At 43.5% G+C, this 26,599-nt stretch overlaps 2 protein-coding genes across 10 annotated transcripts in view; one reads left to right on the top strand and one right to left on the bottom strand.

The window, feature by feature from the left end:
* The window catches only part of usp32 (ubiquitin specific peptidase 32), a 61,242-nt gene extending 45,620 nt beyond the window's left edge, over positions 1 to 15,622 (bottom strand). For 5 of the 7 annotated variants that reach the window (XM_072393164.1, XM_072393167.1, XM_072393165.1 and 2 more), the window contains exons 1-2: positions 15,419 to 15,622; positions 1,276 to 1,403 (exon numbers count right to left, since the gene is read on the bottom strand). In XM_072393164.1, the coding sequence (XP_072249265.1) occupies positions 1,276 to 1,403; positions 15,419 to 15,476 (186 nt within the window). In that variant the 5' untranslated portion in view covers positions 15,477 to 15,622. The remainder of the gene's footprint in view (positions 1 to 1,275; positions 1,404 to 15,418) is intronic. The other 2 variants (XM_072393168.1, XM_072393169.1) reach the window with 2 other exon arrangements.
* Positions 15,623 to 15,916: 294 nt separating this feature from the next.
* On the top strand, positions 15,917 to 21,401 carry LOC140314802 (uncharacterized). Of its 3 annotated transcripts, none has more exons than XM_072393172.1 (6): positions 15,917 to 16,012; positions 17,094 to 17,189; positions 18,426 to 18,538; positions 19,166 to 19,289; positions 19,364 to 19,536; positions 19,647 to 21,401. In XM_072393172.1, the coding sequence occupies exons 1-6, from the start codon at positions 16,003 to 16,005 to the stop codon at positions 19,707 to 19,709; spliced, it is 579 nt and encodes a 192-aa protein (XP_072249273.1). In that variant the 5' UTR covers positions 15,917 to 16,002; the 3' UTR covers positions 19,710 to 21,401. The 3 variants fall into 3 exon arrangements, with proteins under 3 accessions (XP_072249273.1, XP_072249274.1, XP_072249272.1); XM_072393171.1 differs by lacking the exon at positions 15,917 to 16,012 and adding an exon at positions 16,469 to 16,852; XM_072393173.1 differs by lacking the exons at positions 15,917 to 16,012; positions 19,647 to 21,401 and adding an exon at positions 16,457 to 16,852 and having other exon boundaries at positions 19,166 to 19,452.
* The last annotated feature ends 5,198 nt before the right edge of the window (positions 21,402 to 26,599 follow it).

Genomic DNA, 26,599 nt, shown 5'->3' with positions numbered 1-26,599 from the left:
CAGGATTTGTGAAATAACATTTCAGTCGTAGTACAGTACGCAACTGCATAGTTATTTCACCTTCAAGCCACCAGTATACATCTAATGATACAGGTGGTCAAAATGTTTCAGACACTCACCGGTCACTGCATGAGGAACACCTGCGAGTAAAAGGCTGGATGACATGGTGCATTATCCTGCTGGATAATCATCAGAAGATGGTGCTCTGCGCTCATACAGGGATGGACAGGGTCACCACCTCTGCTGCACATTTAAGTTTAAAGCTCCATCAGACTGGAACAAACTACCGCAATCACTCAGATCTTTGAACCATCTTTATTTACTCATTGTCAAACATCCTGCTCTTGTTTTACTGTTGGGCTCTTTATCTACTGTGCTTTACTCTGTGCCTTGAAGCTGTGTACACCATGTGTGTGTGTACTGTACAGTATGTAAGAATATATATGTGTGTACATATGTAGTGGTGGGTGGATGGCGAGGCTTGGGGGAGCATTAAGCATGAGTGATTGTGGGGGTGTGTGTATGTGTGTGTGTAGTATGGGCGTCTTTAAATGTTTTGTATCTTGTTTTGGACTGACCCTTAAGTCTGATTTCATACCACTGATGATTATATTCATGTTTCTGTAAGGACCCCCTCGGAAATGAGATGATGCATCTGAGGGGCTATCCTTGAAATAAACAAACAAACAAACAAATGCCTAAATGCACTGAGTTGCGGCCATGCGATGGGCTGATAGCCATTTGTGTTAACAAGCAACTGAACAGGTGTAGCTAATAAAGTGAGTAAACTTTAAAGGGTACGTGCAGTCTGTATCTTAACTGCAGCTGTTGTAACTCTGGTGCATGCACCATCCAAATGTTGTCGCAGACACTCATAATGAAAGTGCTATGTTAATGAGGCTAGGTCCATATCGATTGCACTGACGACTCAAAGTTGCTTCACAGAAAAAGCATATAAAAGCAACTCTGCCACTGTATCACCTTGAGGAGCCTCTTCGCACCAGCAGCTGTAAATGTATTCAAAACATTAACTGCAGAGATTCATTCCATTAGTATTTTCACAGGGAATGGATTCTTCCAGCACACAAATAAACAGTGAAGAGAATATAAATATTCCTGTAACTAGTGCGCCGCTGGTTTCCAGAGCTCTAGAGACTGCTGTCACACTGCAGACTGGAATTTCAGTGGCTTCCTGGAGATCATGAAGCATTTAACCGTAGCCACAACTTTTCACTTCAACTTCAAAACACTTGGTGTGACATCATAGTGGCTTACCTCTGCAACTTTGGGGGGAACTCCATCTCCAAGCACTTCCCTGTAGAAGCACTGCTGGGTCATGTAATACGAGAGGCCACTGGTTCTCTTGAAGGCATCTTTCAGCCGCTTCAATTCCACATCAGTCACTGAAGTGGCACAGAAACAGGGAGGAAAGAGGTCAAATCAGGAGAGATGGTTCCAAAACAACAGTAGAATCTGCAATTCATCATTATTCTGGCTGTAGACTATTCTGAGACACATTCAATGTTTAAAGGGTTTCACATATCACTCTTCAAACAATGAAAACAAAAAGTAAATCAGTTTAACCAGGGTGTAGGAGCCATGAATTAGATATGGGCAAATCCATGTCACCATAGTACATGGATGTTAGCTGTTGTAAGTATCATTTTTATGAGCATATTTGGGAATAAGGTGGTCACGTGGATAAGGGAGTGGGTTTGAGATGGTTCATTTGTGAGCAGGTGTCTTAGAGAGAGCTGAGCGGGTCCCCATATTTTCTGCTGACTGCCACCTCCAGCATTCAAAAATCGCTGCAATTACCTTTTCTTTGCGAGTTATCATTTTGTGCACGTTGTACTTAGTTGATCTTTTTTGTTAATAGGGTGATTAAAGGTATTCTGTGTCTGGATTTTGGCGATTATTTTAAGCAGTGCATCAGTTAAAGGATTCTAGTTCATCCTCTCAGGGACCTTTGCTCGGTTTCCCGAAGTCACAAAGCAGGAAGTTGATGTGTTTTAAAAAAATAAAGATTGAGACAAACATGCCATAGTACTGAGAGAAAAGGCAGCAACCTAATAAAAGACTGATTATCAATTTCCTTCTCAAGCGTTGGCCCTGTTGCGTCACATGACCCGTCTCTTTCACTCCTTAGCTGTGGCTTCTCTCTGACGGCTCACTCACAACTCCTCCTCTCTCAGCCTTTTCAAACATGCCAGATGTTCAGTCATGTTCAGTATGAACTAGGCTTTAGAGGAGATGGAGAGTGATAGCAAATCATAACACAGTTACGTCTGATAACATAGTTAAAGAAAGCAGCTAAATGCTAACTAAGGTAAGAACAGGAAAAGATAAGATCGGTAATTGACATCACAAGAAGAATCTCCCTAAATGTTTCTAAATCCCCTATGTGTGAAGCAGCTAAGCAGGGAAACCCCCCTTATTTGAATAATGTCTTTCAGGCTCCTGTAGGAGACCCCTGTATATTATTAAAAAACACGCACACAGACAAAAACCTTCTTCTTGGGTGTTTCTTGTAAAACGTACAGCACCAAAGCCATCAGTGGTAACAACACTGCTACCTAAAATGCTCTGCTTCCACTCAGCTCACATTCATGACAGACTGTGTGGCTGGGCACCTACGTGTGAGAAAGACACTAGAATGAGGTCCCAACTGCAACAATAACCTTGTTTGCTCTGCTGCTGAAATGAAACACACTCAGCTCTATTGTCACTACGTCCAGATCAAACTCTGGTGGAGCTTTCTAGATGCAGCCAAACTCTCTGCCCTGTGCATGGAGTCAATAGGGCCCAGCGAGCAGAAATGTGCAAGCACTACTGCTGAAGATGATGTCAGTGCAGAAATCCACCGACCCACAGCGATTAAAATGACAACCTGATAACTTAGGAATGAATACACCCCAAATATTTCATGTCACAAATGACTTTATTCTTTAATTGCTTCTGACTCAATGGGCAAATGTTTGAGTCAAAGATGCTCATTTTTGTGTCACATTGTGTTACATATGACGTTCTAAATATTTGAGTCACAGTAAACAGGGTGGGTGAAAACATCCTTTTTCTTACGATGGTAGTGCTGAGGTTACCGCAGTCATGCAATAAGGGTATGCTGACCTCTTCCGTTACCCAAACAACCCCTCCCCATCAAGAATCAGGTCACATAACATTAGTGATATACTTCCAGCTTTGCTAGACTGCTCTATTCTAACCTGCCAAAAAGCTGATAAACGCTGATTTTACTCCTTGTACACAGACAAGGACAATAGACCCCTACTTGTTTTTCAAGTGTGCACTTGGATGACGATGTTTCAGTAGATCAGCATCTATGGAAAAAGGTCCACCGGTGCACCATGAATCAAACTTCTTTTCAGTTACACCTGCTAGGAACACAGTGGCATGTTGCTGAGAAAGAGATGCACAATCCAGTTCTGCTGTCAGCCTCCACTTTCAATGGCACACTGAGTAAAGAGCTAACGAAGGGAGCAATACTGGCAGTCTGATGTTCACTGGGACCAATTGGGTGGTATTATCTCGCAAACATCATGCACCCTCCTCAAACAACACCTGCTCTACACATTGAGCTATTCAGGTCATTTGGTTGCAGTGCAAAAGGTTTCACAAAAAGGAAAATAGCATAATGTCAGTTGCTTAGTATCATACGGCCCTACACAGATCGATACTGATGTGGACAATACTGTGTCATCAAATGTCTTTAAACATAATAATTTACCTCAAGGAGTTTATATCATAGCTGTGTTTTATCCCATAAATCTCTCCTGAGGTTAGTTTCAACCTCATCTACTTTAATGCTTAATGTCCAGACAAAGTGATCCAAAAGAGCAATAATACAAAGCAATGACAGGAAAACAACACAGGATACAGGTGTCTCACAGGACTGAAGCAACCGAGGATTGATGGTAAATAGTACTGTCAAAATGAGGGGATAAGTTGGTAGACAGTGTGTACCAGCATCTTCATCCAACTTATTTCCACAACACAATGACTTTATACCAGTTCTGCTAATGCCTTCAATTCTTTGGAGGGAAGATAGAGGCTCAGGAAGCTGCAATAAAAGTTAAAAGGTACTCACTGTGTTCCAGTAACTGACTGTTAACACCACAATTCAAGCTTTTCTACTGACAATATGCGAGTGATGCTTTGGAGAAACAAGGTGAAATAGTGAGATATATAGCTCAGGTTCCAAGAGGACAGACCAAATTTTACTGGAATACCACTTTAAGAAATAAAAAATAAAATAAAATCAGAGGATGGGATGTGAGCCACTGTTGTGTCTTGTCTTCCCAAGAGCCAACAGAAGAAGGAAAAGATGAAGCAGCAGCCATTGCTGGCAGTAGCATACAAACAAAGAAAAACCAAAGAAAAGCACAACCATTACAACAATGGTGGAGGCCTCTGGCAAGCAAAGATTACCTTTGCCACCACTCCCTCCCACAAAGAAACTGTACTCTGAACGGGTCAGTAATATGCGTGTACTGTTAACATTGTGATTGCTTCTTATCTTAAAGCTATGACTTTACTCAACAGATTCTACGACGCCGTCTTGCTTCGTGTAAGCACCAACAGATGTGGTATTCAGCCACCTCGGTTTAGTATGTGTGAATAACAAAGAGGAACACCAGCTTAATGAGGATGTCCTCATTTTGTAGTGAATACACTACAAAAGACACAATTTGTCATGTTTAAATCATTTTAATTTGCACTCATTTTAAGTTTGATGCCTGCAACACGTTCCAAAAAAGCTAAGACAGGGGCATGTGCCGAGGACACCAACTGTTGAAGCTGCAACATGCGACTTCAGGCGCTTCATAGCTCGCCACACATTTTCAGTGGGAGACAGGTCTGGACCTCAGGCAGGCCAGTCTTTTACTGTGAACACGTGCACAATGTGGCCTGACATCGTCTTGCTGAAATAAGCAGGGATGTCCCTGAAAAAGTTGTTACTTCTATGGGTTTATGTTGCTCAAAAACCTGTATGTACCTATCAGCATTAATGGTGCCTTCACAGATGAACAAATTAAAAGATTCGAACCAGGAGCCCTCTGTGAGGCCACGGTGCTCACCGACAAACCATTCTGTAATCTACTTACATAAAAATGGCTGTATACCTCAAAAACTTAACCGTATCCTTATCCAGTGCAGATGAGTTATTCCTCACTGAAGGTCACTTTTATTCCAATCATCCACAGTTAATGACTGCTTCCCTTTGTTCCACTGTAACCTTGTTTTCTGCGGTTAAGGTTAGCGATAGTTTAAGTTAGGCTTTTCTAGATGAAGATTTATGATAATCAGTAAGTAATGAAGCCTCTGGGGGGATTTATGGGGTAGATTTTTCAGATTCTAGTCACTTAATCAGAATAAAGCCAAATGTGCAATAGCATTACAGTCTCCCACCTTAGATTATTTTTGTGTTGAATTTGAAGACATTTAAGGCAATTAAGTGCACTCACAAGAGGAGAACAGACAAATACAGAATAGGGTAAGAACACTGTGCCACTGTCCACAGCCATCACTGTCGAGGAGACGTAAAAAGTTATTTCTGAAAGTCATAGAACTGGAGAATAAATTTGAAAAATGAATAAAAATAGAAGACCATATAAAGGAGAATTAGAAGAACTAAGAAATTGTGAGATGGTCAGTACAACACAAATCAGGGCAGAATAAATGGTTATAAATAAACTGGAGTAAACTGGATATATAAAGGTTCTTCTCTGTCCAGTCTAGTCTTCATTTTCACACACTACTGTGGCTACAGATGCTCTCAGGAGTAACACCATGTGCTCCATTAAAGCGCTTCACAGTGCAAAGCATCTCACCTCAATGGGCACAAACTTTTCAAGATATCCAGCGTGCACCATCCAGTGAGCAGTGACTATTTTACAAATGTGGATCATGCCTCTGTTACTGGTGTTGGCTGAAAACTGCTTTTGCAAGTTGAGCCTCTGGTTGCTTGAAAAACAAAGAGGGTGCTCAGATCGCATCAAAGTCTCCCCCCCCCCCCACAAAGGAGTAATTGGTACAAAGATGAAGATCAGGACCAATTATAACAGCAAAATTTGCCTCAAACCAAAGGCTAATGTGAGCTTGCCAAAGCTTAACAACCAGCTTGCAGGAGTGGGTTTTAAAGACTGGTGTATATACTTCAGTGCTGCTAACATCAAAAATGTCTGAGTACATGACCAACCTGACGCTGCAAACCCTAACCAACAAGTTTGTTTCTTTAACAACCCTCGGTTCATTTGTTGAAAACACAGATGGGGAATTAAGCTCCTGCAAAGGCTCCCGCTCCCTTGAAAGGTTTCTGTGGTGTCGAGTCACCTGAAAATAAGAACTTACTTCATCACACCAGCTGCAAGACCATTATCTTTAGATCATTTTAAAAATGGGCTAAAGCAACACAGTAAGCAATGACACTCCTGCTACATGTGTATTCTGCCCTTTGCCCATCTACGAGCAGATAGCGCTGAATCACAGGCTTTAACAACACTGCAGGCAGCCAATCATAGAACTAGATCTGTACCATGCACAAACCTTCACAAACAGAAGAAAGCATCCTTGCAAGTCATATATGGAAGGAACACAGCATTGATGAGGCAACAAGCATAAAAGCCTCTGTAAAGGTATAGCTATGCTTCAGATTCTGTTTGTTTTGTATTAGTGGCTTTGCTATTAAATCACCAGTGGCAAATTAGTAGTCAACATAAAATGTAACTCCAAATTAGAAAAAGTTGGAAGGTTACAGAAAATAAAAAGGAAGAATATGAAATACTTTACACTTTTTGATAGAATTAACCAAATACATTTGATATTCTGTCTCGTCAGTTTTATTCATTAGTTAAAAGTTTGGCAGTTGAGGCCTCCAAGGCAAGAGCTACATCTCAGACTACACAGGTTCAGTCTGCATGTTAAATATCAAAGGCCATGACAGTGCAATTAGAAGAACATAAAAGGGTAAGGTATGGCTTATCTGGAAGGCTTTCCGGTAGTTCAAAGTTTCTCTCTTTTCAGAACATGGCAGCACAGCTTAGGTTGCAAGTTTGATTCTGACCAAACCACAAGACCTCTGCAACAATGTCCTTTGGACAGACCAGACAAAATAACTCGCAAAGCTGCACAGCGCCACATCTGGAGAATACCAAACAGCAGTACAGACACTTCATACCAACTGTCAGCATGGTAGAGAAGGGATGATTGAGGCTTCTTGAACAGCCCCAGGACCTGGACCCTTGGCAGTCATTAAGTCTACCAGGAGAAACAAATGTAGGGCCGTGTGTCCAACAGCTAGAGATGAAACAGCACTGTAAAGAAGAGTGTGCCAAATTCCTCCACAACAATGCGAAAAGGCCCTTCTACGAGCTGTTAAATCATGGGGTGGACTTAGGCTACATTCACACAAAAGTGGCCCAAATCACACTTTTCTGCCGATTTGTGACCCGTATCTGGTCAGACCCAGTCCACTTTCATATGTGGTTCTAAACCAGATCCATATCTGATGTTTTCCAAAGCGACCTCAGTCTGAACGGTCAGTCGGCAACAATCTGCACCGGAGGAGGCGGGACACGGCAAGATCAAATGTAGACAATGGACGAACCAAGCATGGCAGATACCATCAACACACATCATTAAAACTTCTTCTTCCCTTTATTTCTTGGTCATAATCATTTAGGCTCCAGTTACACAACTTCAGAATTGATACACACATGCTACCATGTGATGCATCGTACGCAGCGGGCCGTGTGACACGTTTCAGGGTCGCAGACTGTTCTCACTGGAGTCTGATGTTTAAAATATAATGTGAACAACCACGCAAAAAACAAATAAATCAGATCTCAGCAAAAAGAATGGGAATTGAGCACTAAGACCTGCAGTTTAAACATCGTTTTTCAAACACAGCTACTGTATTTTATCTTAGTTTTTCCAAAGTAAGTTAGAAAACGGTATAATATACCATGTGTTGTTGTTGTTGGCTGCACGGTGGGTGGTGCTTAGCACCGTCGCCTCACAGCAAGAGGGTTTTTTTGCATGTTCTCCCCCTGTATGCGTGGGTCCTCTCCAGGTACTCCGGCTTCCTCCCACCGCCCAATAACATACACTTTGGTTAATTGATGACTCTAAATTGACCCCAGGAGTGAGTGTGAGCGTGTGTGTGTGTGTGTGTCCAGGATGTACCCCGCCTCTCGCCCAATGACTGCTGGGATAGGCTGGAATATTTCTGATGCAGCTGGCCACTAAGCCAAACTACTTTCAGTTAACAAGGCAGAAAGGATAAGACAAGGGTCCATCCCTCTTTTACTGTTTTATTATTTTACACATATAATATCAAACATTTTGTCAGTAAGGCTGGAAAGCACAGGCAGAAGCACTGAGGCGTCTGCAACAGAATGCAAAAACTGAACTCACATGAGCCTCTTTGACCTTTTAGTCTTTGCAAACTGTCAACAGAAACTGCAGCAGGCGGAAACATACAGGCTGCGCTGTTCTTGAAAAGCTCATTTCACCTGCGGGCGAGACAGCAGACATTCAGACGAGGCTGACGTTTAATATGATGGGAAGGAGGACAGCAGCATCAAACAACAAGATCTTACTTTTATTTTTATAAGCTAGTTATCAGATTCTCGTAATGTTCCTCCAGTACTCTGCTTAGCACCAGCTGTGTTTTCTGCTGCAGTGCAGATGATGAACGAGTGGGAACAACTACTAGATGCAGATAAGCTTTTCAAGGAGTGAAAAATAATAATGTTTAAGTGCTCCTCGATACAGTTCTTCCATCAGTGTTAGTGAAAAAAGCAGAGGTGTAAATCATGAAATGAACGTTGGCTTCTGTGGCGTCAGGTTACAGAAAAGTATACTGCTGGCTCACTGTCACACTGCTGGACAACGTGTAATGTAGCATGAGTGGGGACCATTATTACAGTTTGTCTGCCAAGCATTTCCATTTCTGAGCTCAGAGTTGGGAGCCAACAATTAAAAAATGCACGACAGTCACCATCAGCTAACTCATATTCTTCCAATTCTTAAACAGGGTTTAATAATGGTCAGCTAACAAAGGCAGTTGTGCAGACTGCAGGAAGACTGCCCAAACACTGCAAGGTGAAACCACTTTGGTTCTAAAGAGCCCACATGGTGTGCCCATGGTGCACGGCTATAAAATGTAACATTTAGGGACAGCTTTGGCTGGTAAGAGCTTGAAGGTAGAGACGTTAATGTCCCTCAAAAAAGATTTTTCCTAAGCTCTGGTCCTTGACCTCATTGGAAAATGTCAAAAGGTTAAGGAAAGATGGAAAAACTCGTAGAAATAGACAGTCGCTCTGCAAAGAAAATCCAACCAAACTTATACTGAGCTGTGATGCAGGCAGGGCTGCAGCACTGAAACTAAAGCTGTTCATATTTTATCATAAAATAAAATTGCACTCTAATCATGTTATTACACAGTGGCTGTCTCAAATATAATCATACTGGTAAGATAAGATATATTATAGAATACGTATCATCACAGTGGGAGCTACTCTGAGGGAGGGGGTGAGGTAGAGCAACTGTTTAAAGGGACCAGGAGGCATGATGTGATGCAAAAAAATATGGAATGGAAATTGCTTTGTTTAGCTTACATCATGTGAAGACGGTTGAAGCTTTTCTTTCCGATATCAGCATAAACATGTATGCAAACATATCTACAATATGAACGAATGACAACTCATTTTCATACATTAACCGTGGAGGAGACTGTTTGGTCCAGACTTCTTCTGCAGCTGCTGTTCAACAGCAGGAGGCTTTGTGTTGGAGATCTGCTCCCACAGCTGGAAATGTTAGACAGGGTAATGGAGGCAGGAGGCAGGACATGAGACAGAAAAGCTGTCACTGCATTACAAGACACTGAGAATAGCAGATGAAGCCCTTTGGTGAGTTGCTATCACAACAGCATGCATTTACCAACAACAGCGTATCCAAAATAGCAAGAAGCAAGTGGAAACGAACATATAGTTCAGCATGAGGTCTGGAGCAAATAAATACTGCTCCAAAAAACAAATCTCTAGAACAGGAGGGGGAGCAATCCTGGACATTTACCAAGGGGCTCTGATTAGCTTCACACAGAGTACATGAGTCAACTTTAAAAAAGTGTTGTATGCCATCACACTGGTGGTCTTTTTGCTTGGCTGCTTGTCTAAATTTTGCTTTTGCTGTGTAAAGCACTTGTGTTTCAAAGGTGCAATACAAACAAAGTAAAGTCGAGTTGAGTTTGGCCCCTGTAAGGAGCTCAGGAGTGTGCTTGTCAACCTGAATATAGGGTTTACGGAATCAAAACTGAATGCAGTTATTTTCTGTTCAAACTACACACCCCAGTTATGCACCTTTACTCCTCAAAGGCTTAAGACTGCTGGATGCTGTGGAAACCTGCTGCAGATGAACTGCAGAACGTCCAAAGAGAATGAGCAAGGAGCAGATTCAACCTCCTTACAAAGTGCGTCCTATCAAAGCAAAAGGACCAGTCGAGTTATTTTAGAAAGGATGCTGATGGGACATTTCCATATCAAGTCCACTGCCCACTGCAGAGCTCGTATCGAAAGTTTACCAGCCTCGTAAAGGTGACTGTATGACTGTAATTCAGAAGCAAAACTGTACTTTGGACCTTTTTTTTTCTCAGCTCGGAAAGAACAAATCTCACAGAAGCAAAGTTGCTCAAAATCTCAGAACTGACCGGTGCACCAAGCTGTTGCATTTCAAACTAAAAGAAAGTACTTACAATGAGCAACGCTGATCTATTGGTGTCATTATTTTCATTTTTGGTGTTCTGGTTAAGCAAAGCTGCCCATTATATTCAGGCATCATTCCACAACTGTCTTTGGAAGCAAAACTGTTAACTAAGAAAATCAATAGCTGGCGTTTTGGTCCTCTTTATACGGTTGATGGGGAGCATTTGGGGAAGACAAAGAAAATGTTTCAACAGACTGAGGCCCTGAACCGGACAAGTCAGTCTCAGGCACTTAAAACTTGATCAATGTACAGGTAACATATGTGTGTACTGTAGTAAAATAATGTATCCCTTAAAGCCCTCATATTTGGGATTTTTCCACCATGAAGATTAATCTTGCACCATAGTCAAATGTTCACATCGTGTTATTTTCAGTTCCTAAACTTCATTCCATGAAACTCCAGCCACATCCAACCAACCTAAAAGTATACCACCAATTTAATAATCCACCATGAAAACTGCTACAGTATACACAACATCATGTCTGTGTTTCCCAGCCGAAGACAAACTGGAGGTTTCTATGACAGCTGTAAACAAATCTATATCCCCAAAGCAGTGAGCACAAGGTAAGAATGCAAATCAGCGCCGTATCCATCCGGCTGACGAGGCCTGCTGACAGTCCCACATAATGTGACAGTGAGGCTGCATTTCAGGGTGATGACCTTGCTGTTGCATAATTGCACTACTCAACTGTTTGGTTATCAACCACAAAAGTTAAAACGGTCCATACCCGTGTGGACTATTGTTCCAGGATAAATTTGAAAAAACTTCCAAGTAGAACTCCTTTAACAAACTGGAGAACCTGTCGCACAAGAAGCCGTTACCAGGACAGTGCAGTATCACAGACACCCAGTCAAAATATAATGCAGGGCACACACCCGACTCCCCGCCGCCCATCTCGTCCTCGGGGTCTGCTTCTTGATAGGTAAATAGTTGCCTAGCGATTTTATTCTCAAGTACTGACAGCTTCCCTTGTCTGCTGCTGCCTCGTGGACACCATGGAGAACTGTCAGAACTGCACAGTCACATACCGGCTCCATCAACTGTTGTTCCAATCCAAACTTTGTAAGGTTGAGAACGGTTACTATTATGGCCAATGTTTTTTTGTTTGATTGTTTTATAAAGCTGCTAACCGTGTTGTATTAGTGATGCATTCAGTGACAAATAGAAACTGATCAAAAATGTAAAATTGCCAATTAAAAGTCAGATTTCCTTATTAGGATTCAAAACATTCAAGTACTGGTAGAACACTATTAGTTCCTTTATTTCTTCAGTTAAGTGAACTAAATGACTAATTATAAGATTTGATTTAATTAGCAAAGCAACGAACAAGAGTTTCAACAGGTACAGCAAATGCAATCATCTGCAGTTGAAGTTAGACAGACTGAAAGAAAATTAGACTGGATACCTTTGTAAAGTGATGTGACTCACCTTTTGAGAAATATCTGAGTTGTGTTTTTACTGTGATCTTGAGTTGCTCTTGACTTCAGACACCCAAATAGATTTATTTCCATCTAAAATAATGGCACTAAAAGCAGAACACAGAGCAGATCTGCTTAATCACTGAAGCAGAAACATCTTGCAGGCTTGACAATGTGAATATGACATTCTTTGTCAGAATGTAGGTTGGAAATCGATCGACTCAACGCACGTTATGAGACAGCGCCAATACTTGGAGACTTCACTGAGTTCCAGATGGGATAGATATTTATTTCCAGCTGTCAAACTTGTTCTGGCTTGGTCGCTCTTTGCTATGCTACGCCGCTGCAGAACTGTTTTTGTCTTAAGCATATAAAATGCTGATATTCAAAATAGCTTGAAATGTTTTATAGTTTCATTTTTTTCTTGCTAGTTCCTGCTCTTTTTGTCACTGGTGTTAACCTGCAGGGTGCACTGTAAGAACAACTATTTGTTGTCATCATCATTATTAAGAATAAGAATAATAAACTGTTGAAACGCGCATATCAGCCATAGGTCTTCATGCACTCTAAAGTATTTGGATTAGCTATTGACAATCATAGGAGCAGACCACTACATTTAATTAATGTCCATCATGGCTTCTTATCAGAAAGATGTTTTGTAGGGGTGACAGTAGCATAGACTGTATGTATCGGTCTGTGTTGGCCTTGCCCTGCACAAAGTGAAAGATTATAGGTATTTAACCAACGCAAACAGGCTCTGGCTGCAGACCTCCAGAACTGCTTGGTAGTAAGCACAGAAAGTATGGGCACTGCACAGCTTTAATGTTCTTTAACACTTTAGCTTGGTTTATGCTGTGAGAAACTTAGGCCAAAGTGAGCATTTGCACATGTGCAGTGTGTGTCTGCATCAGGTTGCTGTTTGGACCCCAGGATTTCAGATTGTGCTTCAATAAATGGTGACTGGCTGTAACTGCAGTTCTATCGCTCTGAGGGGAGTTAACAAATGTTCAACTGCTGTTAATGTTGGACAAATCTCTTTATGAATATTTATTTTTAATAATAATTTACATGTGCAAGAGCTTTTATTTACTTATAAAAATAATGTTGTCATGCATGCTAACATTGCATATTACTCCATTTTTGAGTAAATGTTGAATCAGCTGTCACTTAACTCCTCGGGAAAAAGGAAGTGGACTCTCACCTCTACAACCATGGACAAATATTGTGGTGTGGTGCACTGTCCATCTGTTGTGTTGACTCTAAAACATGCGAGTCAGTTGAATATATGCTCTAATTGGCAACTTTACACTTTTTTATATATATATAAACGCATTACACACATTTTTAATACATAGTGTCACAGGTGGTGCAGACATATTTCATCACAACTTTTTTCCTGTAGGGGCACGTTATTCCTCTACAAACTGCAAATAAATGCACTATCAACCCTGTGAGGTGACACTTTAATGAATAAAGTAAGATTAAACCTCAAAGCAGAACTTTTCCAAGAGGATGCTTGATGAATATTACTTCACCACTATCCTAGCAGAGAAAACTGAACCCATAATTGCTGCAATCAAGCCTGGCGTGGGAATGAAGAACGCTGCCATGCGACTGATCGGATAAAGCTGGATCATTCTACTGCTTTTTGACAGAGAAAGTGTGAGTGTGTGGTCAAATGTGATCATCAGAGCAGCAATGGCTATCAGCTTAAGACATGCACAAACCACTGCATGAGGATTTGATACTGAAAAGACAAAGGCAAAAAAAGGTCAAGGGTTTTTTCAGATGCAGGGCTGGGAGTGAAATCAATAGGGACTTTTCTCATTTATACGTTCTGACACTGCAGACATGCATATCAATCCAGTGGAAATCCCAGTCTACTTCCTTTTGGGAACCTGGTAAAGATATGACCCAGCCCTGGATCAATGTGTAACAACCTCCTGGAATCTGGACTGACAAAGTTCAGCTGTTGCAAACCCAGAGAGTAAAGTGTGACCAGAAGGCCATCTGGGATAAGATCTCCAATGTGCTTCCTGATGTTGGCCCATATTTACGCAAGTCCAGCAGCCATTTACAGTGACTACACAGAAATGACAACGCAGCTGTAGTCAGATTCAACCTGTGTGAGAGCAACACGAGCTTGTGCATTATGAAATGCTTCCACGCCAGTTCAAGTTACATTACATGTGGTCCTGTAACAAACCAAAGATTCTGTTGATGTGATTTTTAAAAGGCTCGTCCGCTAATTGTAAGACACAAAGTGCAGCGACAGCGATGAGAAGCACATCTATTCGCTGTTCTAAACGTTCTTAGTGCATTATTAGCACATGTGTGAAGTTGAGAAGAACCTAACAACCCACCAGCACAAACACTAAAGATTAGCGTTAACCCTCTACCTCATGGCCAGACTTAAAAACCGACAGACGAAGGCATTCCCCTCCGGGAATTTAGCTGTATGTGAGCTAACTATTTTGCCACTAAATATGCAAACCAGATGCAGCAGATACATTAACGTTACTCAGCAGTAGTTAGCTTAGGTGGTAAAGCTAAATAGCCCACTGGTAGGTAAGCCTAAAAAAGTTAGCAATCCTTCAAAGCTACCAACAGGACCTTTATAGTAAATTGTAACCTGTCAACCCACCCTTCCTCGTTAGTCAGTCTCAGCCATACAAACAACGCTTTCATAGCTATGAGAAGAACGTCACACCAATCACTGTCCAACATTGGGTCAATTTAACTTGACCTTGCTTATAAGTAAACACACAAGCCTCATAAAACACCCCTTAGTACAAATTGTATACTTCAAGAAACAATCATTTAGCTCGGGATGGCTAAAATTACGTAAAAAATATCTAAACACAATTTCTTAAGGCTCTTCTTATTGGAAGCCGCTTTCTATAGCAACCCATTGTAGTGTATTTTCAGGGCAGACGACTGCGGAAAAACCAGTATTAGCTATTGCAAAACTTAGAAATCTTATCATATTTTTGTACTACATCAATGCCGAATTACATAGTTGAGCATAGCAGTTAAATCAAAATTGTGTATTTATCTTAATCAACCGTTTACCCTATAATAGAAGAAAGTCAGCTTAAACCGCCAGATTCTAACGGGTGGTCAGGACCTTCTCTTTTGTACCTGGCTAGCCTAAAAGCAGACAGTTAGCTTAGCTAACGCAACTAAGGTGGATTTGGCCTCTTGGTTTTCGGCTTACCTCTCTTGACAGCCTCGTCATACGACAGGAATCCTATCCTCGACTCTTTGGCCCCCATGCTCCCCTCATTTCATAGCGATTTGAGGAAATAAACGTTACAAATCCAGTTGATCAGAAGTGCTTGTTGTCTTATCAGTTTATTGTGAAATGGGTTCCTGGCGGTGTGTGTATGTGGTGAACGGGTGAATGTTTTCAGCGACGCCTCCATTCTGTCACATGATCTTACTTTACAAGTCAGTTGATCGGTGCCTTCTAATGCTTGTAAACAGAACCTAAATGAGTTTACAGAGATCTTTTGGTTGGTCTTCAGAGACTCCAAAAAGTGTTTTGGTCCTGATTATGAATGCTACACAGTGCACTTCCAATCAGTATGCAGTGTAACGAAGAGATGGAAGTGCGTTAGAACGTTAGCTCCGGAACATAGCCACCGTGTAAAGGAGTGCGTGCAGCGCCACCTTGTGGATCGCTGAACAGGAAGTATGTCATGTTCGTCTTCACGTCAGAGCGACATCTACTGACAGTCACTTCAGGAAACACGTCTTGTCTTCACTACAATAATAGTGTGAATTGTATTCACATTATTCATGACAACAGGTGACTAGGTGATCTTATTCTGATGATGGCTCGTCACCCAGCTCAACTATACAAATGTACCAGTGTAAAGTCGGCTGTTTGGCAACAGACAGAACTTTTTCTGTTTGTTTCGATATGTCATCGTTTGCATCTGTAAAACACGTCCAATCATTCCATTTAATATTTTATTCCCTCAAAATGTACAACAAGTAAAACACTAAAAACGCTTGTTAACCTCCTCCGTTTCATATGAGTCCAGAGTTTGGTGAGGGCGGAGGTCAGCGAACGCGCCCCCGTCAGTATGAAACAAGTGCGTGAGCGTGGAGGAGCTGCAGCCCGGAGGAGCTGCAGCCCGAGCCCGAGCCCGGAGGAGCTGCAGCCCGGAGGAGCTCCAGCCCGAGCCCGGAGGAGCTGCACCCCGAACCCGGAGGAGCTGCAGCCCGAGCCCGGAGGAGCTGCAGCCCGAGCCCGGAGGAGCTGCAGCCCGAGCCCGGAAGAGCTGCAGCCCGAGCCCGGAGGAGCTGCAGCCCGAGCCCGGAAGAGCTGCAGCCCGAGCCCGGAAGAGCTGCAGCCCGAGCCCGGAGGAGCTGCAGCCCGAACCCGGAGGAGCTGCAGCCCGAGCCCGGAGGAGCTGCAGCCCGAGCCCGGAGGAGCTGCAGCCCGAGCCGTGTGGCTCCTGGACGCACCACGGTGGCACAACGATGAAGAAATCAACTGGAAATATTCCAATTCATGCACGGCGTTTATCTGGCGTTTGGTCAGGGCTGGCAGATTATCTCTTTACTGTAAGAACGGGTTGAGCCTCTTCTGTCTCATTCGGAACGGAGATGGAAGTTCTGCTGTACTGGCCGAATATAGTTGGTGAGAAAGACTTGGTTTTGTCTGAGACTTTCAGATCATGTAGATGTATTACTAGATAATTCACAGTTACCTCAGATGACCTGGCCACCATTCCAAACATAAATTAGCTTGTTAGCCTAATGGAACACATTGCATATCTGTAAAGTAAATCGGTAAAACTTGGCCCCTAAAAGGCCATTATGGTTTCAGAACGGTAAGTTTGTTCAGTTGGCTGTTGTAATGAGTCATCTGTCTCTTTCAGGATACACCAGGATTAGCCTCGTGTTTGCTGCGTGGGCTGCGTGTGAGACACCAGCATTATTCATGCTTCTTTACTCCGTGTTCACAGCCCTTGATGGTAAGGTGAGGCAGCTCCTGTGCCTTTGTTTCCACTTTCAGAACAGGATTTGAAAGCTTTTGAAGTGCTGAAGTATACCATTTAATTGCTCCAATTTGCTTTCCTGATTTTTCTTCTGTGACCACTTAAGAAGCCCACTGAAGAAGTTTGGCGTGGGATGATTGTAAAATAATTTGCATCTAGTCTTTATGGGCCAAATATATTTGCATATACAATAAATCTGATTCTGAGTTTAAAAGATATTTTTAAAAGATATTTTTATTTGCAGAGCTGAAATATACATTGAATACATACAAGACCTCTCAATGCAACTACAGTGTCAGAATAAGATAATCGCCACAGGAGTCCTGGTCCATGCTGGATTCCTCATGTACGTGGTGAACAGATGGCAGAGTGATGTGCAACAGGGTGAAAGAAAGTTGGCCGAGGTGCCACCTACCCTAACGTTGCAGCTTTTCATGGCAACAGCATACACCTTCCACTCTGTTAGAAAAAAACTGTTACAACATTTGTTTTAAGAACAGGACAAAGAGCAAGGTGTTGATTTGGCCTCATCTGGTGCTGGAATGCTCCAGCTCTCAGACTGATCAAGCATCTGAAGGTTGTTCTGGCAACAACAAGCCCGGTCCATGGATGCCCCTCCCTGGTTCTCTTTGCTGCTAACGTCTTGGTCCTTCACACTGCTGGATGACTTCAGAGGTTCTGTTTAGTCGGTGCCTGATGGAGTGTGAGCTGGCACAGCATTAAGCAGGTGGCAGAGTGTGGAGCTTATGCTCATGAAGGATTGAAACGGAGCTGGAATGTCCCCGTTGCTGACTGTGACACTGTTATAGAACTGGATCAAGCCATTATTTACAAAGATATGGCAGCAGAACATCTGTGCCACATTCAGGTCTTTGTTTATAAGTGAAACTTGAATTGTAGCTTTATTCCATGAAAGACACTTCTATTGCTCACACAGTGGCATCCGTTATCATGGCCCACCTGCCATGACAACTCACAATGGTCTACTGTGGCCGACTACTGGGAGTCTGCCTCCCAGAGAGCATTCTTTCTGGGAGTGGATGTTATCAAAATGTTTTTCTTCATCATCGTCTACCTTGTCGTCTCCTATGAAAGTCAATGCCTTTTTATGTTTCCATCAGTGCATTAGTTTTCTTTCTGAATACAACAAACTGTTTATTTGACCAGCTCCATTCACAATGATTTAGAAATCTTGTCTTATCCTGTGTGCAGGAGTGGACGGCTGGTTGGCAAGGAAATTTGGTCAGACCTCCAGATTGGGGGCATGGCTGGATGTAGTTGTGGACAATCTGGGCAGAGGCATGCTGTGGAGTCTGCTGTCAGAGGTGTGATGGTTGAAGCGTTTTTGACACATACATTCACACAGCAGTATTAGGCGTTAATTTTTATCTAAATGCCAATTCTATACTTAAGCATATTTACAGGACACGAGAAGAAAAAAAGTTCGACAGAAATGCATGTAAATATGTATGTATTCACTAAGGCATGCAGATAACACGTGTAGGAGGATCAAATCCCTCCTGCATGTATACGCTCAACATTCCATCTTTTTGTTAAAAAAGTGAAGCCTACATATATTTTAATATCACTCAATTCCCAGCTTCTCTTCTTCATATATATGTGTTTTTCTTTTATCAGATGGCTAAACATGTCAGAAGTTGTAATAGAAAAGCAGCCCATTAAGACGATGAGTCAACCTCCGCTTGTCACATAAAGCATTTTTTTAAAGCATTTTTCACTCTGTGAAAAAATCTGAATAATAATAAAGCTGTCTTTAGTGTCCATTCTTCAGTTAATAAGTCTGTTATCCTCTTGTGCATGTATACTGATACAAGGACAGTGGTCCAGTTCAAAGGCTCAGTTCAGTTTGACTCAAATGTGAAGTTCCCCATGCTGAATGGCAGTGGTGATAATGGCTTCTTACCTGTTGTCCCTCATGCATTGTATTTCAGTGGGGCTGGCTGGTGTCTTCACTGGAATGGTGTGTGTTTGTGTGTAACCACAACACCAGAGGGGACCAGTGGAAAAACAGCTTTACCAGCAGTCCTTGCCTCATCCAGGCCATCATGGCAAACGGTAACAGGTCTTCTACTGTAAATGAACCAATGTCGATGTATTGTTTTGCTATGAATGAGTCTTTGTGCTGTCAGGGTTTCGGACCCCTCTTGGCGTGTGGGTGGTGAGCGGGCTGCACTGCCTCCCTTTGTGGCTGTATGCATATGACAGGGGTTTACTGTCAAGCTGGTTGGATCTGCCTCTTTGGATCCAGGTTATGGGGACACTGCTGTTGGCTGTGGGGCGTCTATTGGCTCTGTCAGCTGAGGTAAGTTGGAGCTTTCCCTCAAACACCCAGTAACCTGTCATAAACACTGACACTGAAGTTGCATTGAAATACTTGCTTCTGATAAATGTGTTCCATCGGTTTGTTTGCAGGTGTGGTGCATCTGGACACACATTAAATACCTCCTCAGTGATGAGCCAGAGAAGAAGAACTAAAAGACTCCCTGGCTTTTGCCATGTTCTCTTACTATTTCATTTTGTGTGTTGCTGCTGATATACCATATTTCTACTGTTATTGTGACACTGGAATGTTATTGTTATAAGTAGGGAACGGGTAGTTTTCAACATTGGCAGGCCATGAAAAGGTGTGCACTAACTACATATTGTCAGTAGATGACTGCTCTATTCCATTGTGTGAAAGAGTATCCACCAAAGGGAAAGATTTATTGTACATGTACACTATGTATATATAAATAAAAATATATACACACACTATAATGCCAAAAGTATTCACTCATCTGCCTTTACACACAAATTAATTTAAGTTCATCCCATTCTTGATCCAGAGGGTTTAATATGACGTAGGCCCACCCTTTGCAGCTATAACAGCTTCAACTCTTCTGGGAAAGCTTTCCACAAGGTTTAGGAGTGTGTTTTTGGGAGTTTTTGACCATTTTTCCAGAAGCACATTTGTGAGGTCAGACACTGATGTTGGACAGAAGGCTTCTCTCTCTGCTCTAATTCATCCCAAAGGTGTTCTATCGGGTTGAGGTCAGGACTCTGTGCAGGCCAGTCAGGTTCTTCCACACCAAACTGGCTCATCTGTGTCTTTATGGACCTTGCTTTGTGGACTGGTGCACAGTCATGTTGGAACAGGAAGGGTCCATCCCCAAACTGTTTCCACAAAGTTGGGAGCATGAAATGGTCCAAAATCTCTTGGTATGCTGAAGCATTCAGAGTTCCTTTCACTGGAACTAAGGGGCCAAGCCCAGCTCCTGAAGAACAACCCCACACCATAACCCCCCTTCCACCAAGCTTTACACTCGGCACAATGCAGTCAGACAAGCACCGTTCCCCTGGCAACAGCCAAACCCAGACTCCTCCATCAGATTGCCAGATGGAGAAGCGTGATTCATCACTCCAGAGAACGCGTCTTCACAGCTCTAGAGTCCAGTGGCAACGTCCAGTGGCATCCGATGCTTTGCATTGCACTTGGTGATGTATGGCTTGGATGCAGCTGCTCAGCAATGAAAATCATGTTGCACAGGTAGCATGCTATCACGGTACCACGCTGGAACTCACTGAGCTCCTGAGAGCGACCCATTCTTTCACAGATGTTTGTAGAAGCAGTCTGGATGCCGAGGTGCTTGGATTTATACACCTGTGGTCATGGAAGTGATTGGAACACCTGAATTTAATCATTTGGATGGGTGAGTGAATACATTTGTGTGTGCGTGTATATATACATATATACACAAAATATTTTCTATGGTGATTGAACGCATCCGGTTTGATCAGCAAACAATGCAAAGTCTAATGAATTTAAAACACTTAAATGGGTTTGGTTGCAGAAATTATTTTACAGGTCCATTTGTATAATTGTCCATTTATTTGACTCCTCTAAGGGGCCAACTTGGGTTTCCTTTTGCGGAAAATGCTTCTTATTAAAGTCAGGCTTTTGTAATAGTGTGCCCTGCTTTGGTGTTAGTAGTTTCATTAACACTATTCTTTGTTTTCTATATTGACAAAATACAGTACACAGGAAAAAAGGCTTTAATAATTAGTAAAACCATCATATATTTTACTTTCACTGAAAAGATCATTATTGTGAATGTTATTAGTTGGTAATTGATGGACCATGAACCACTTTGCACATGTAAACCTCCACATGCCATTAAATGTTAAGGTGTAGTCAGTTGTATTTTAAATTTAATTTTATTGTGGTTGGTTAAGGTGATTTTTTTTGGACCACATTTTATCTGAATATTTAATTTCATTCCATGTTCTGTGCCTCCATTGTCGAGGCAGCTGGCCGGAGCTGTGGCCTTAAGGTGGTCAGTGCCTGTTGTGGCGGCAACCCCCGAACCCGCGAGTGGACACCAGCGGTGAGGGAAGCCATCAAGCTGAAAAAGGAGTCCTATCGGACCTTTTTGGCCAGTGGGACTCTGGAAGCAGCTGATGGGTACCGACAGACCAAGCGGAGCATGTGGCCATGGAGAACGACTTCTGGACGGCCTCGAAGAGATTCTGGTCCACCACTCGGCGTCTCGGGGGGTAAGTGGTGCATCGTCAACACCGTGTATGGTGGGGACGGGGCTCTGCTGACCTCAACTAGGGACGTTGTGAGTCGGTGGGGGGAATACTTCGAGGATCCCCTCAATCCTACCGACACGCCTTCAGAGGAAGCAGAGTCGGAGAGCTCGAAGACGGGGCCTCCCATTTCTGGGGCTGAGGTTGCAGAGGTGGTCTAAAAGCTCCTCCGTGGCAAGGCCCCAGGGGTGGATGAGGTCCATCCTGAGTTTCTCAGGGCTCTGGATGTTGTAGGGCAGTCTTGGCTGACACGCCTCTGCAACATCACGTGGACATCGGGGACAGTGTCTCTGGACTGGCAAATCAGGGTGTTGGTCCCCCTCTTTAAAAAGGGGGACCGGAGGGTGTGTTCCAACTACAGGGGGATCACACTCCTCAGCCTCCCTGGTAAGGTCTATTTGGGGATGCTGGAGAGGAGGACCTGTCGGATAGTCAAATCTCGGGAGGTGCAGTGTGGTTTTTGTCCTGGCCATGGAACAGTGGACCAGCTCTACACCCTCAGCAGGGTCCTCTCAATTTATCGGTCTATCTACGTTCCTATCCTCACTTATGGTCACGAGTTGTGGGTAGTCACCGAAACAAACGGGTTTCCTCCACAGGGTGTCTGGGCTCTCCCTTAGAGATAGGGTGAGAAGCTCGGTCATCCGGGAGGGGCTCGGAGTAGAGCCGCTGCTCCTTCGCATCAAGAGGAGCCAGATGAGGTCGCTCGGTTATCTGGTTAGGCTGTGTCCTGGACGTCTCCCTGGTGAGGTCTTCCGGGCACGTCCCACTGGGAGGAGACCCGGGGGAGACCCAGGACACGTTGGAGAGACTATGTCTCTCGGCTGGCCTGGGAATGCCTCGGGGTCCCCCAGGAAGAGCTAGAAGAAGTAGTCAGGGACATCTGGGTTTCTCTGCTCAAGCTGCTGCCCCCGCGACCTGACCCCCGGAAAAGCAGCAGATGATGAACATATGGATGGATGGACATTTCATTTTAAGGTGGGAAAAAATTTAATAAATGGACGCAGGGTTTATGCAGGAATCCTGAGTTTAAATTTAATACCATTTCATTCCTTTTTAATACCTTTGAAACATAGTTTTAAAACCTCAACGCCACATAGCAAAAACAGGATAGATAAATGGGAGGGCATGCGCACTGTTACTGTTAATCCAATACTTATTCTCATGCAATAGTGCGCATGGTCAACAGACCTGACGTCACGCTGCAGCACACAATCGGATGCTCTGATCGGACAAATCTCCACAGTCAGCATGAAATGTCAATGACGCTGAGACTATCCAGGTGGATTCATAGACTAAACTCTGATACGCTACCTGTTGTGTTCTGACTTTGTTCATGTACCCAACTCCTAAATGTGAGTCTGACTCAGTCCATCCAGTCCCAGTCCATCCCTGGTGATAACTGATTCTGGCATGACAGCAATACGCTTCCGTGAAAACATTATAAACCAAATGATACATTTTTATGAATGTTATTGAACATACCAGCATGCAAGGACCTATCTTCAAGAGCTGCTGAGCCTACATTAGGTACTCCTCTACAACTTCTAGCCATTCGACGTAACTGTGAGGCTGATTATGGCAGGGGAAAATTTTTTTTTTAAAAAAATCAATAAAACCATTCTACATTAATAAGTTAATTAACCATACAATGCCCATAATTAGAATACTAGTAGATTAACTTACTTTGATTTGATGCAATAGATCATCAGCTCTCCCATGTCCCAGAAACTGCAATCCAAAGTATCTGGACTGAACACATACGCCTTCCCAAAACCGCACATGGACTCTAGTTGGGGTTTGTTTTGTTGGACTTATTGAGGCTCTCATCAAACATGAGCACAAATGGCCCGGACAACAGTAAAAAGTAAAAAGAAAGTCAAAGCAAACTTTATTGTCAATCAAGCTTTACAACAGTACATTGCAAGCAGACTGAAATTGCGTTTATCTAACTCCAAATGTGCACGAGTTAAAATTTGATATACAACTAAGATATATAACTGTATTAAGACTTACAACACACTAGAACATAAAGGGCAATTGATATCAAGATATCAGGCATGATAGAGATATCGCTAACAGTAGACAGTAACATATAACAAGCAACAAACATAGACACTGTGAGCATACATCCTAGACTGTCAGTGTTTCAAGAGTCCTTAAGGTATGTATGTAGCTGGAGTGCAATAGTATTGAGTTACAACAAGGTGCAATGAGGCAGAGTGCATGGTGCAAGCAGCATCATGGAGATGAAAGTTGTAATAAACTTGATGCAGGGCAATGTGTATAGAGTGGTTGTCCTTTGGTTGTGTGTGTGTTGGGGGGGGTTTAAGGTCTTGCCCTCAGGAGTGAGTTTAGCAGTCTGATGGCCTGTGGGAAGAAGCTGTTGCTGAGTCTGGTGGTTCTACAGCGCATGCTGCTGTAGCGCTTGCCAGAAGGTAGGAGGGTGAACAGTGTGTGTGAGGGGTGGGTAGGGTCTTTGATGATGTTGATGGCTCTTCTTTGACAATGGGATGGATACAGGTCCTGAATGAGAGGTAGTGCTGATCTTGTGATCTTCTCTGCTGTTCTCACCACCCTCTGTAGAGCTTTCTGGTCGGCAATGTGGCAACTGCCATACCAGACTGAGAGACTACTGGTGAGTATGCTCTCAATGGCTACCCTATAGAAGGTGGTGAGTGCTGAAGGGGGGAGATTGGCTCTCCTCATCCTGCGCAGAAAGTGGAGACTTTGCTGTGCTTTCCTCTATGAGGGCGGTGGTGTTGGTGGTCCATGTCAGGTCATCAGTGATGTGCACTCCCAGGAACTTGGTGCTTTTCACTGATTCAACAGCACTATCGTTGATGGTGAGAGGTGTGTGTGGCTTGTGATTCTTTCTGAAGTCCACTGTTATTTCCTTTGTTTTGTTGACGTTAAGGTGTAGGTTGTTGGTGTCACACCAGTTGATGAGATGGTGCACCTCTTCCCTGTAGGATGAGTCGTCATCGTTGCTTATGAGGCCAATCACTGCTGTGTCATCAGCAAACTTAATGATGTAGTTTGTGTTGTATCCGGCACAGCAGTCATGGGTCATCAGGGTGAAGAGCAGCGGGCTCAACATGCACCCCTGGGGGACCCCTGTGTTCATGATGGTGGTCTGTGATGAGTTTTTGCCAACTCTTACTATCTGTGGTCTGTTTGTGAGAAAGTCCAGTAACCAGTTGCAGAGTGGTGTGCCAATGCCTATGGTTTGGAGTTTGTCCACCAGGTGTTGTGGGATGACTGTGTTCAAGTTGCTGCTATGGCATCATCAGTGGAGCGTTCGGGACGATAGGCAAACTGAAAAGGGTCAAAGGTGGTGGGTATGCTGGATGTTATGTGAAACTTGACCAGCCTCTCGAAGCACTTCATCATGATGGGAGTCAGTGCTATGGGCCGGTAGTCATTAAGTGATGTTGCTGGAGATTTCTTGGGTAGAGGTATGATGGTGGTGGCTTTGAAGCAGTCTGGTATGATGGCTTGGCTTAGGGAGATGTTGAAGATATCTGTGAGAACATCTGTGAGTGAGTCAGCACAGTCTCTAAGCACATGCCCAGTTATATTGTCTGGGGCCGCAGCCTTCGTGGAATTCACCTTTCCCAGGGTTCTCCGCATGTCAGCTGGGCCCAGTTGCAGTGTTGCATCTTCTGAGCATTGAGGGGCTTTTGTTGGAGTGGTGGTGTTGTTTTCTTCAAACCGGCTGAAGAATACATTGAGTGAGTTGAGAAGATCTGTGCTATCCTCGCAAAGTGGAGGGGTGGGCCTGTAGCCAGTTACTGTCTGGATGCCTTGCCATAGTCTTCTTGAGTCTTTTGTGTCAGTGAAGTGAGATTGGATTTTCTGTCCATAGGCACGCTTTGCTGCTCTCATGCCCCGGTTCAGGTTTGCGGTGAGCCAGATTGAGAGGTGATCAGAGTTACCCAGGTGGGGGTGGGGCATGGCTTTGTAGGCTTGTTTTACGTTGGTGTACACCTGGCCCAAGATGTTTTGTCCCCTGGTTGCAAAGTCCACATGTTTGTGATATTGAGGGAGTACTGTTTCCAGTTTGGCTTGGTTATATTAGCAGCAACCAGTCTTGCAATGCGCTCATCAACTGATACAATGTAGAGAGTGCGTCCTTTGTGTTTGCCACTGAGAACTTGGCTTCTATCTGCCCGGAAAGACGTAAAGCAGTCTACCGGAATGGCATTGTCTGGGACAGTGCGGTAGAGCCAAGTCTCTGTGAGAATAATGGCATTGCAGTCTCTCACCTTTCTTTGTGAAGTCAGATCTGAGGTAGTCCATTTTATTTTCCAGCTAACAAACATTGGAGAGTAGAATCGAGGGAAGTGCAGGTCTGAACGGCTTGGCTTTTAGCCTTGTGCTAACTCCTGCCCGGCAACCGCGTCTGCGTCGTATGCTGGCTCTGCTAGTTCTCTCCCGCCGCTGGCAGTGGATGCGGTGGATGGGGTGGAAGCCTGGCTGATGGTGGGACTCGGTTGTGGCGTACTGGGCACACAAGCAGCAAATAAATTGGATACGGATAGCTTCTCTCCGCGACGTGTAGTCGATGTGTGACTCGCAGACTGCATGTGCGAGCAAACAGCGTTTATGCCCATCCAGGTAATACTTGCAGTTTTCTTACAGAATGAACAATAAGCCTGGCGGTCATTTCCAGCGACGGCCCTCAGCCACGGTTTGAACTCCGGTTCGTCGGTCTATTTTTCGCTAAATTTGCATTTCCCCATGTTTAATCTGTCTTTCTGTCAGCAGCAGTAGTAGTAATAGAAATAGTAACT

Source organism: Leuresthes tenuis, unplaced genomic scaffold (assembly GCF_036924035.1).
Source record: "Leuresthes tenuis unplaced genomic scaffold, fLeuTen1.0.hap1 SCAF_9, whole genome shotgun sequence".
NCBI lineage: Eukaryota > Metazoa > Chordata > Actinopteri > Atheriniformes > Atherinopsidae > Leuresthes > Leuresthes tenuis.
This window is presented reverse-complemented; position numbering and strand designations above follow the sequence as displayed.

Coding starts and splice junctions, on each gene's coding strand:
- LOC140314802 (XM_072393171.1), top strand. CDS start 16,819: ATGGAAGTTCTGCTGTACTGGCCGAATATAGTTG. Junction 19,290..19,363: donor CCAGGCCATCATGGCAAACG/GTAACAGGTCTT, acceptor TTGTGCTGTCAG/GGTTTCGGACCCCTCTTGGC. Junction 19,537..19,646: donor TATTGGCTCTGTCAGCTGAG/GTAAGTTGGAGC, acceptor GTTTGTTTGCAG/GTGTGGTGCATCTGGACACA.